This window comes from Nymphaea colorata, chromosome 7 (assembly GCF_008831285.2).
Source record: "Nymphaea colorata isolate Beijing-Zhang1983 chromosome 7, ASM883128v2, whole genome shotgun sequence".
Classification (NCBI taxonomy): Eukaryota; Viridiplantae; Streptophyta; class Magnoliopsida; order Nymphaeales; family Nymphaeaceae; genus Nymphaea; species Nymphaea colorata.
Genome location: NC_045144.1, coordinates 15,136,126 through 15,149,187, shown reverse-complemented (window position 1 = coordinate 15,149,187; position 13,062 = coordinate 15,136,126). Strand labels below are relative to the sequence as shown.

General features: G+C 36.2%; 1 protein-coding gene across 1 annotated transcript; it reads left to right on the top strand.

Annotated features, from left to right (window-relative positions):
• The first annotated feature begins 5,318 nt into the window (after positions 1 to 5,318).
• Positions 5,319 to 6,789, top strand: LOC116257891 (F-box protein PP2-B11-like). The gene is made up of 2 exons (XM_031634906.2): positions 5,319 to 5,473; positions 6,109 to 6,789. The coding sequence occupies exons 1-2, from the start codon at positions 5,379 to 5,381 to the stop codon at positions 6,596 to 6,598; spliced, it is 585 nt and encodes a 194-aa protein (XP_031490766.1). The 5' UTR covers positions 5,319 to 5,378; the 3' UTR covers positions 6,599 to 6,789.
• The last annotated feature ends 6,273 nt before the right edge of the window (positions 6,790 to 13,062 follow it).

The following is a 13,062-nucleotide window of genomic DNA, read 5'->3' as shown; positions in this document are numbered from 1 at the left end:
GTTCATTACTTGATTTGTGGTCTTAGTGAAGTCGGTAAATGAAAATGATCTTGGAGAAGAAAAAATGTCCAAAATGATGCACAAGATGAGATATTTGATCATAAGAAAATATAGAGAAGAAGAGAAAGAAAGAGATCTTGAAAATCACAAAATCAAAGATTTAAAAGAAAGAGAGATACATATATATATATATATATATATATATATATATATATATATATATATATATATATGAAAGCTTATCAAAGTAGAAAAGAGAATATCATTTTAGAAAGAAAGAGAGAGAGAGATTTTAAAATTGAATACACGTATATATATTCATATATACGTATATGAGAGTTTGTAGAAGTATGTTAAATCATAAAAAGAGAAAGTCAAAGAAAGACATTCATGTGCACGTATACGTATATAACATGTATATACGTATATGTCCTCATGAGTATTAAAATCAAGAAATGACTTGAAAATAGCCGACTTCAATTTTTGATATAGGCAGGAAGGGAACTTGGGCTCATGCAAGAACCTAAGTTAAGTCTCCAAGGCCGCATTAAAGAGGGTATTCTTTTGAAAATGTTTTGGAAAAAATGATTTATATAAATATAGAATGTTATTATTCCATTGGTTGCAATGGAATATGTTTCTTTCACCGTTGGGTATGAAAGAAACTCAAACCATAGGATAAGGTGCTCATTAGGGTTCCAAATCGGATGATAAAAAAAACTATCGAGCAAAATGACATGCAAATGCATATTAAAATATACATATTTCGTAAGGGTTTTCCCCGAGTTGGACAAGTCCCAACCTCAAAAATTAATATAAAGGTAAAAATTCTCAAACCATACTCTCATTCTCGCCATACATTCACGTATAGATAGGAAAAATCAAATAACTTGAAACAAAGCAATATTCAAAAAAAAAAAGAGCATGATTCAACTATGAAAAGAAATATCATCTCATCTTCTCATGCTCTCGGTGCATTTGAGCATAGCTTCTTGACTCTAAAATAGAGATTGAGAGCTATCTCCTTTAGCCATGGGGAAATGAAGAAGAGAGAAAAAGGTGAAGCAAGGCAAGTCTATTTTCAAGAAATGAAATAACATTACTCAAGCATGGAAATAAAATATCATCTCATTTTCTCATGCTATCGGTGCACTTGAGCATAGCCTCTTGTCTTTAAAAAGAGGTTGAGTGCTATCTCCTTTGGCTATGGAGAGATGAAGATGAGAGAAAAATGAAGAAAGAAACAATGCTTGAAATGATCTTGGACTTACCTTGAAAGAATCTCCAAGATAATAAAGATGATGCCTCTAAGAGAGTTGTAGCTTGCTCCAAGTTGAAGAGGAAGATGAGAAATGGAAAGAGGAAGAGGGAGAAAAAGAGAGCTCAAGAGAAACTTTAAGTATTCAAGTGGAATACTGTACGGTTTTTTCTAAGAGCCACTCTTGTCCAAGAGGGGGCGAAGTGATGGGTATTTATAAAAGATTTGGAGCCAAAACCCAAAATTTGATTTTTTTTGAATTTCTCAACATTTTCATCTGAATTTCAAAAAATTTTGAATTATTTTTAAATTTTTTTTAGAAAAATAGGTTTTGACTAAATAGGATATGCCATTAGCACTGCCAACGAGGTGTGGGCAGGGCTATTGCCCACTCAAGGGAACCAAAACCACCCCTAGAGGGGCATTTTTGCATGAAAAAAAATGAAAAGGGAGGAGGGGGGGCCTGCACTTTCGTAATAAATATATATAAAAATTCTATTTATATAGGAATCATAATATATTTTTTAAAAATTCATTTTTTCTTGTTTGATTTATCTAAAAGGATATAAAATAATTTTTTTGTTATAAAAGGGTGGTCGACTCCATTTTGAGCGACTCTGAACTCGCTCCAAATCTGATTTTGGTTTAGTCGATTGTCGACTCGTTCGAGCGTGCGACTTGGGTTTAGAAAATGTTTTGGCATGAGAAATGAGTTTTTAAAACAAAGGTAAGGTCTGTGCACGCGCGATGCTCAAATTTTGTCGTTTTGAATGCGATTCAAATTTTGGGTCTAAAATGTTCGATTTAGATCTGAATTTGGGTTTTGGATTTAATGTGGATCTAAAAGTTGGCCATTGGATTTGAATCTTACCTCTAAATTTGGGTTTTGCCCTTGGGTAAAATAACATAGTCTTTTAAAAAAATTTGGGGTGATTACAGCTTCTTCACACGACATTCATTCCCTTACTTATAGGTCTTCTTCACCCTCCATTATGCTGACGACTTTCTTCTGTTTGGTACTATTTTTAACCAACAGATTGGGAGAACTTGGCTCATCCTTTGAGTTTTTGAGCTCATCTTGGGTCTTTCTATTAATTCCTCCAAATGTCACCTTTCTCTTATTCATGTGTATCCGGTCACAATACTCGTAACTTTGGAGGTATTGGGGTTACCAATCTTAGTCGAGTGTGTGAGTCCTCTTTGTGTTTTTGGTGGTAGCATCTGACAGCTGAATATTCCCTCATCAATCTTTTCATCTGTTTCAAATATGACCTGTCATCCCCAAGTGATTGGAATGTTCTCATCTTTCACGCCTCTTCCTCTCACTTTTGGTGCGGTCTGCTTGCTGCTCTTTCCCTTTTTCTCTGTTTTGCTGACCTCTCATCGTCTCCTCACCTGCCCTTTTTTTGGGGTTGTGTCTGGAGGTTGTGGGTCATATCCTTTTTGTGGCACATTTGAGAGGAGCACAACAAGAGGGTCTTCAAAGGCATATTCTCATCGTTGGATTCTGTGGCACGCCTTGTGAAGGGGGATCTCTACTTTGCTATTCAGCTATGACACCATATTTCGTTTGTTGCTGAGTGATTCTACCGCTTTGTCTATCCACTCTCTCCTCACCCCTCTTATTCTACTTTATTGTATTGCTTACTTGTATATTTTGTTCTTCTTTTTTGTTTTTGCAGTTTGTTCTTATATCTAAGAGGCTTCTTGTTCCCAAATTTTGTTATACATTTTCATTTTTCTCTCTCTTTATGTGTCTCTGTGCATGTGCCTCTAGTCAAGGGATCAAGGAGGTAACTCTTGTAATGGGATGAAGGAGGTGTTACGTTAAGCTACATATTAAATAGAGGCAAGTTGATTAGTCTTAGGTTAGATATTTCATATGAACTTGAAGTACTCAAAGACGATAATTTTTTATCACTTGGTGGATGTAAAGCTTACACATATTCAAACTGAATTTTGAAATTAATCAAGATTAGAAGTCAACCTTTTGATGTTAACAGCAGATTTGCATTACAAAAAAAAAATATCAATGAACTTCTATGAAATGGGTTCACCTAATTCTGCCAATCATCTCACCCATGGATATCATTGAGAAATAGAAATTTGTGTTATTAAAAAATTTGCTGCGATTATTCTTGATCTGGAATGAGTCCATTCATCTACTTCGGCATTTTGTTGAAGGAAAATGTTGATATAGTTCCTTCATTGATCAAGAAGAAATTTGATCTTTGGAAAGCGTTACAAACATTCAATGTGGCCCTTGTATGTGAATTTGGAGAAACGTCTAATTTAACTGCCTTTTGGGCCGATTAAGTAGAACCTGATTATATACATCAAGTAGCATGAAACCTGGTTATATATGCCATATTGGTGCATGATGGTGGGAGACTCAGTTATACCGGCGATAAATATCACCACTATAGGTGTACGGTGGAGGTACATCCACCGCTGCAGATGAGGCGTTAATTCACCCTCGACATGGGTTCGCGCCTCCTATTGAAAAGTATAAAAAGGGGAAGAGAGCACCTTTTGTCCTCCTTATTTCTTCAAGCACGCATGGGAGAAAGGATGAAATCATGAAACTAGGGTTGCACAGAGAGAGAGAGAGAGAGGCATGACAAAAGCAGGGTTGCTGAGAGAGAGAGGCAGACGAGGTTTTCTTCATTTTACAAGATCATCTTTCCCCTGTCACGGTCCTCCATTACCAAATCGTAAGTCGACCCCCTGAGGCCTCACATCAATAGAGGGATTTAGCCTGCAAGAAGACCAAGCCATCATCCAACTTCGCGCATCGCTGGGCTTATGCTGAAGGACATGAGAGGTTTTTGTACAGAAACTTCCGCATTTGACGTCTTTGAAAGGCGTGTTCGGAGCTCCCTCGTCTCTACCGGTCGACATGCCGTGGGCGATTCCTTCGCCGGCAGAAAAGTGAAATTTTTTAAAAATCGAAAAAGGTGAAAAAGACTTAAAAAAAAAAAATCAATACTTTTCAAAACATTTCTCCTTTCTTTGCGTATATTTGTTGTGTGGAGCCTCTCAAACTCTGAAACTCTGATTAGGCTACTTTTCAGTTAGATTTCATAAATCCAACGGATGGATGCAAAATATCTAAATTTTTATATAGAATTGAACTAACAACGTGACTTAGGTATTAGATTTTTAAAATTGTTGCCTTATATTTTTTTGTCATTGAAATTTATTTGATCATTTAGATGAAGAAATTCTTAAAATCTCATTGCAGCTTGATGGTACTCGACCATCAACCTATAACTTGTGTCCCATCTATAGCTTATATACTGTTACAAATTTATATTAAAATGTATAAATTTAATATAAAACATACATATATATATATAATGAAGCTATATAAAACTGTCTTCAAAGTCCTATCTGCTGACAACCACTCTTAATAATGAGAATTAAAATATATATTACTTAAGCTTGGGCATCCCGTTGGATACAGGTATTTGGTATTAGGTTTCATTCGACCTCAAAATTTATACTGGCTTGACTAAGTTTGATTTGTCTGGATAAAACATTTTTTATATATTTTTTGATATATACATATAATAATATATATTATTATAATTAATCATAAAATATATTTTTTATTTTTAAAAAGGACAGGATGCCAGGCCTATAATTTATTACTGCTCGACATTCTCATTTATCATTGCGTCAGATTTGTCAAAAACGACTTGAAATTTGAAAACTAGGAAACTAAGAAACCGGAGACTTTGTGTACACATAATGTAGACTTACTTGTAGTCCACGTCTTTTTTTTTTGCGTTATATATATATATATATATAAGTAAATAAAAAAAAAGGAACGATAATCGAGAATGTTTAATCACAAATTAATGCGTCGTCAGTGACGACTAACACAACCCACCGGAAAGAATAGAAACAACTTGCAGTTGTTTATTCAAAGTTCAGCATCTGGCGGTTTTCGCCGCCTTTCCATTTTCTTGTATGAGGTTGCAGGTGGGGACCTTTTCAAAGTTCCAGATCCTCGAGTATAAAAGGAAGTATTGTGACCCTGCTCCACATCAAGGAAGCACACCTCGTGCTTCCTTCTCCTCCCGGCCTCCTGTAATTTCCTTTCTAGCTGCCATCCATGGCTGAAACCATCGTGAAATCTGTGAAGTCCATCTTGGTTTACGGATCCGACAATCCGTCGAATTGGAGGATGACACCTCTACATAATTCAAGGTCCTCCCGCACTGTATTTTGCGTCTCTTCATATGCTTCCTATTGCCCCTGATCATCGGTTGCATCTTCATGCCACCAATTTGATTTTGGAATCCTGCCCAAGAATGGGAATTGGGTGCAATCTAATTGAACAAAATCTTGTTTACTACAATATTTCAAGTGTAAAACTTCTGTGTTTCCTTTTTCATTTACTTAGATGATTACGGTAAACCTAGATGATTACGGTAGGCTTACCATCTTCATGTTTCGGAGCCTATGATTGTGTAGAAAAATCAAACAGAGAGGGTACTTTCAAGTTTTCCATGACCTAAATCGCATCTGCAGAATTTGTATTCTTTGAAAATTTAATTTACTTAAGTTCGAATTTAAAATGCAATAGCATTATATATTCGGTATCTTCTCCATCTAGGACAGATTCATCTGTAAGATGAACAACGTCCTCATGTTTTACTCTACTAATTAAGTTACCAGTCGTTCCACAATTCCGTCAGAACCATAATTGCTGATCCCAAGTGCTGTTGCCGCCATGCAACATCTGATTACTGTCTTAACAGATTCTGTCCTTTCTTTTTGAAGAAAAGTTGAACATGCATGCGTCTGCAAGCTTTTGATGATCATGTTCATACAATTAGCAGGTTTCCGGTGCAGGCTGAGCTTCTGCGGATCTGGGGACTGTCGCTGCAGGGAGGTTTGGACACAAGCACTCTGCTCCACAAGGACACCACTTACTCAGTCGTCTACGTCCTGAAACACAAGGACCCCGTTCACGGTCTGGAGGCACCGGCGGAGCTCGCTGTCCTGGAGAAAGACGGCATCTTGATATCCAAACGCCAAATTAATTTGAACGCCGGCAGCCCTGACCTGATCAGGCTGGACAACGAAGACTGGTTGGGAGTGGAAGCCGGGAGGTTCCGGCCGTCCTGTATAAATGGTGATTACATCACTTTTCGTCTTGTGGGCAGGTCGCCGACCTGGAAGAGTGGCCTCGTATTTGCCGGAGTTGAGATTCGGCCGGTCCATCCGCAGAAATGGTTGACCTCACCGTCGGAAAATGGCTTCTCAGGCGCCCATGGGGTTCAGTTGTCGCCTCCACCGAATGAGATGTGCTATGGTGATGGAATATAACGTCGTTTTACATGTGGCTTCAAGATTGCGATGGAATTCAGTCTTTGTGCTTGCCATGGCTGACGTGATTTAAATTCCTCAATAATGGAAAGCTGGTTACGCAAACTGTTCCCGGTTTCTGCTTTGACTTGCAGGAAAAAAAAAAAAAATCCTTTGTGTGATTGTTAGTACATAGAGTACGCGATTGTGGTTATGAAATTAAAAGCTTTTGGGGGCGTTTGAGATGACACTTCACCTAAACCAGTTTTTAAAACTTGGTTTCCATAAAACCAATTTTCTTACCAACTTTTAGGTTGGGTTTGATCCAATGCTGCATTAAAGTGTGTGACATTGGTAGATCTTTACGTTAAACAAACTGAGAAAACTCATGGATTTAAGGTCCGATGAGTGGGGATGGAGAGTGTGTCCTGACCTTAAATCCGTAGATAGTAAAACAGGCACAACCTTTAAGGCTTGGTTTGCTTGTTTGGATGATAATATCCAAACCTGATTTTTGTGAATAACATAGTGCCATAGTGGTAGGGGCGGGTGTGAACAGGTTTGTCAAGACTGGGTTTAGTTTTCATGCACCCCAACACTTTAAAAACGTAATTTTGGAGGCAAAACCACATTTTTTGTCAAGTTTTTCTTTTTCTTTTACTTCTTGAGCACTTAGAAAGTGCAATATATATCAAAACATATCATGGCTCTCATAAAACCGCACGGCTTCCCCTCTATCCTACCTTAAGGAGAGTTGTTAATTATCGCATTAAGAACAAAAGAGTATCAAGGTGCCATTAGTTTAAAGATATTTACAAAAAGAAAAAGAAAAAGAAATATATATCTCAAACTGAACGGCAGAACTAGAAGTTGGAAACTTATTAAAAAGATATTGGAGATAAGAGTAATAAGGATGGGCAAAACAAGACACTATTGGTCTCGACAAGTTACAGGTAGAGTACCCTGCACTCTTTCTTTTAAAGTCAACACCATGTTCATATTAATCAAGAAGAGTCGTGGATTTTGTCAAAGCCATTACAACTTTCGTATTCAGGAAAAGCACCAAGGTGTGCACAAAGGTTGAGATGATGAACCGCTGAGCCCGTTTCCCACTTCAAAAGAACAGGTGTGCGAATCACCAGGAGCAAAGTCAGAAAATTCTAGTTAATTGGAGCACTAGTTATAAAATTTTAAATTTTAAATGGGTACATATGTAAATGAAAAAATTTACCTTGAAGTGTCAATATGAAAAGAAGCATCTGTTTGTTGTCCTATATAGGCAATTACCCACACAGTGCCTCCACCCTTAAGCGAACATAATATCTTGTTGACGATATTGTACAAAGTGCAATTAGGGTTAGATATAACGCATAGTCTTATGACGTACACTTGACGTTTTGCTTATAACTACTTGTTGAATTCTCCAAAGTGCACATATATTATTGATGTCTATGGGCTGGCAACTATAGTAACAATCCATAGAAGAAAAATTAGCTAATCAATCTCATAAAGGTTGTATGTATGACAACAGAAAATTGCTTTCATTCCCAGAGTCATATTTTTAGCCTGTCATGTGAAAGCTGGTGTTCTTGCTGGTGTGTGTGTGTGTGAAAGGTTTATTCTAGGATGCTTCATCCTTAAATCTTCTAATCTACTTTGATTTAGCAAACCAAGAATATGTGGTGTTGAAGTTTGATATTCCAATCGCTTCTGAAAAAAATGTCAAGTGGGCACGCAGTTGCCCGAAAAAGGTGCATTGTTGCCTTTGACCTTTTGTGAGTTTGCTTTCAGCTTATTCTAGCATGCAAAAAGCTTTATAATTGAATATTTATCAAATTCATTCCCATCCATTGCATTTCATTGGTAGCTGAACAGATATAATTCTTAGTCATGAGTTAGTAAATTAAAAAAAAAAAATTTTCCCATAAATTACCAAATCATTAGCTTCTTTAGTTCCAGACTTTTACTTCTACTCACAAGTTTGCAAATCCATCCTCCACTTTTGGTTAACTAGAATAGATGCATTCATTGTTGAGGTTACTCATAAATATTAGAAAAAATATCAATCACATAGTGAAGACCAATCTTTAACATGGTTCAGCATGAATGCCCACATCCACAGGAAAATTATTTACATGAATGAATAGAGCATATCACATATGTTACACAATCATGGTCTCACAATCTAAGGAATGAAATTACATTCAAACACATGATATTGTTGAGGCAAAAATGGGCAACGGATAATGATATGTTGAACATCTCCCTCAAGTGAGGAATGCATGAGACAACATCCCCAATTGCTCATAGCTTGAAGATGCTTGACCGTATGGAACACCTTTAGTTAGAGCATATCTGCCACTTGTTCGTTGCCTTTGATGGATAGAGTTTTAATTTTGCTTGAAAGAATCTTCTTACAATTGATAAAGACAATCAATTTTTATATGCCTAGTTCTTTTCATGAGATACTAGATTTGCTAGAATTTATATTGCTGCCTTGTTACCAATATCAATGGGTTTGTTAATCTTAAATTTCATTTATTTAAGAAGATTTTTAGTCCATGTAAGTTCACAGGCTTGTTCAGCCATAGCGTGGTATTACACCTATGCACTAGATATAGCTATAACCTTTTGCTTCTTACTTTTCCAAGCAACTAGATTGCTTCCGGCAAATACAAAATAGCCTATGTCATTTTTTTTGTCAGATATGTCTCCAAGTCAATCGGCATCAATAAATCAAGCTAGATCAATGTTTTCATTTTTTTGTATCAAATGCCTTGTTTTGGTGCCTTCTTGATGTATTGCATAATTATATGATCCATAGCTCTCATGTGAGATACCTTTGAGTCATGCATAAACATACAAACAATATGTATGGCATATGAGATATTATGGCAAGCCATGGCGAGATAGATCAACCTTTCAACCAGGCAGAAAACTTTCTTTGGCCACACGTATAAGTATTTGTTGGATAGACATATATTGAAAGCATACTTGCATATATGAAAGAACATTATTAGACTCTACAATCTCAATAACACGAAAATATTTCAGTCTTCTTAACTCCTTGAAGTCAAAGGTAGTGTAACTGCCTTTAAGCTCATATATATATATATATATATATATATATATATATATATATATATATATATATATATATATATATATCTTTGAGATCACTACATCATATTACCAACACAGATGAAGAGAATGGTCACATTCATTGCCAAAGTGCTTTAAATATTAAACTCTAGGACATCTTGTCAAGCTATATATAGCTTTATTAAATTTACAAACATAACCTTTGTCTTCCATAGGATAACCAAGAGGAAGAGTCATGTAGATCTCTTCATCACAAGTTTTGCATTTGCGTAAAACATTCTTAACGTCCAACTCATGAAACTTCAAATTTAAATTGCAAGCAATTAAGAGAATGATGGACATAAGTATTCATCTTATTGATAAGGTTGAAACCTTCATTGTAACTTATACCATGAGTTTGAGTATATCCATTTATCTTGGGCTTTGTATTTGCCATATTAGCTCTATCACTCATATTTTTATCATATAATGCCACCTTTCCCCAACCGTTTTAGTACGTTTGGGAAGCTTTACCATGTCTCATGTACAATTTCTATCCAGAGTTTCCAATTCATCATGCATACTTGACTCCATTCTTGATTGCCTTTGCTTCAAGTGATGACTTAGGTTCGTGCTATATAGTTGTTCTTGATGAACATGCACAATCCTTGGAAAGCCGATTGCAACTGATTTGGTTGGCTATAGGACAAACAAGTGGTAGTGCAATGAGTCTCATAGTCTAACAAGTATATTGGAGCAAATCTACTTCTTTTAGAACTTGGGTGAAAGCGCTTAACTTCAACATTGACGTAGACACCTCATCTATGTTGTTGTTCACTAGTTTGGCTGGTTTTAACTAGTTGTTCCTATGGCTTCTTAGAACTTGCATGACTGAGTTAGAGTTGAAATTGGGCAGTTCTTCATTGAATCAAACATCATGAGAAGTACTGTAAAAATTTCCAATCTCAAGATCGTAAACACTTAAAGCAGCATTTTGAACTAGTGCTATAACCAAAGACATGCACTTCAGAGAGTAAGATTAAGTTTTTCTCTTTCATGTGAAACAAGTCAAACATGAGCCATGTATCTAAATGTACGAAAATAACTCATGTTTGCCTTAACCAGTTAACATCTCAATTGGGCTTTCTTACTTTACTGGGAGTTTTGTAGTTATAAGACAAGTAATAGTAACAACATAGCTCCATAAAGGCTTCTTGTTACTTCTAACAAATGTCTATTTTCCTTTCTGGTGCACCGTTTTTTATTTCCTATCAACAAAATAACAATCAATCCCACGTTCCTTGGTGAAATCATCGAACAAATGATTTTTATATTCAAATCCATAATTATCTGCTTTGGAGGCACTTGATCCTAGACCAGGCAGCTGATCAAGTGTTGGATCTTGCAGAGACAACTATGCATGGGCTTAAAGAGATCATTCAGCTAACTTTTGACAAGATTAAGTTGGTCTAAGAAGTCTTGTCCAATGCTGTAGGTAGTGCAATTGTCTCAAACTAGAGAAAGGGATAAACAATCTCACAAGCCTAGACCAGATGATCTTGGATTAATATACCACTAGTCCAGTAAACTGAAGGCTATATGATTTCCAATGAAGGTCACAATTGTCTGCCTGTTCAAAGATCAGGTAGGGGCCGATGAATATATTTTACCGATTTATTAAGACAGAGCTATCTTTCATGTACATGTCAAAGGATCTCTACCAAAAAAAAAAAAAAAAAGAAATATAGGAATTTTGATTAAAAAGTCCAGGGTTCTAATTGTTCCCAAGCACTATATGGCTCCACTCCTAGGACCGGCAGCATGTATCAAGCATGGCCCAACAAGTGCACATTAGAAATTGAAGACTTAAAACTTATTCTGAGCTAGAATTCAAGTTAGGTGTGCGACGGCGCGCGTGCGAGAGAGAGAGAGAGAGAGAGAGAGCTCAAGTTCTTTAGTACTACCATGTATCATGAAAAGGGACACATTGGTACTTGATGTTTACGGGGTAAAGTGGCCACGAATCATTAATTGGCAATTCTTCTTTAGTTCTAGAGCAGAACCATCTCAATTATAAGGTGAATTTGGAGCAGAAAGGAAAAGAAGGAATATTAAAATGGAAGACAAACTTGAATGTGGAAGAAACTGAATTATTCCATGCTCAATTAGTCTTCAGAACAAATTAACTTGCCACTATTTATTATTGACAAAGCTAGCCAATCTGGAGAGAGGCTAGACCAAGATCTGGATATTGGAGTGACTGCTCAACAGCTTTATGATATGGACCAAAATGCCCTTGATTGTGCCAATAGGTCAGTGTTTTTTTGGTTAAAGTACTGAAAATGCGGCTCACTTCCAAATCTGATCTCCTATTATTTGTATACAGTAGCTCTTGAAAAGCTATTAAAGTTTCACATCTTGAAAATTGACTGTATAAGAAGGTTTGTGTGGAATCATTATCAGATTTAGTCAAAATAACATGTCAAATACTTCCGTATTCCTCTTCAACTATACTTGGAAGTGGATACACGTGCTAGGCAGCTGTGGCCAAATCATTGTTTGGAGGACCTAGGATATCTCTGTCTCTCTCTCCTCCCCCCACCAAAACTACCATGAGCAATTATATATATGAAAACACTAGATTTTTTTGATTTTTTATCAATCAAAATATCTTTTACAACTGAATTTAACTTTATCTAAAGTATTGGACAAATACAGATTAACAAAATTATCAAGGATTGTGAACACATATAATCACACAAGGCAGAATCTAGAAGTACGTGTGAATGAGATTCCTTCGTACCCACTAGCCACAACTTTGGCCCTTTCCTTTTTCTTTTTGTTTACTATATGTTGAGGCTTCATTTTGGCAAAAGAACTGGAAATCAATGTCCAAAGACCGTAACTGGCAGTCACGAGGCCGACTTCATCCCTTATTGGACTTTGCCCCACTCCATTATCCAAAACATGCTCAGCCTGCCAGCTTTACCAGAACCTGCAGTTTTGAACTGCTTCGTTTTGTTTTTTCATACAATTTAAATAAAAATTAACTTTTTAATTGTTCATTGTATTTTTACTTATTTTTTTTAAATAAAATTCTAAATATTTTTACCAATTCACAACCAATTTACCAAATCACTTAATCAGCCAAAGACCGTACGGACAGACAAGTGATTCTAGTGAATAACTACGGATGAAACGAAGCTTAGAAAAGTTGCTCCCCTCCACCAAGACCTTAAATCCTCATCATAATGATATCTAGGCATCTGTGACGTGTCGGTTACGACGGATGCCAAATCTTGCTGAAAACCAACTTAATGAGTCAATTTTTCTCTCTTCCTCATTTATGTGAACGAATTTATGTGAACGAAAAACAAGTATTATTTTTCGTTTTTCAACAGTAA

Bases quoted from the DNA above. Each gene is read 5' to 3' on its own strand.
- LOC116257891 (XM_031634906.2), top strand. From the start codon at position 5,379: ATGGCTGAAACCATCGTGAAATCTGTGAAGTCCATCTTGGTTTACGGA. The intron at 5,474-6,108 runs GTCCTCCCGCAC...TACAATTAGCAG, and splicing joins ACACCTCTACATAATTCAAG to GTTTCCGGTGCAGGCTGAGC.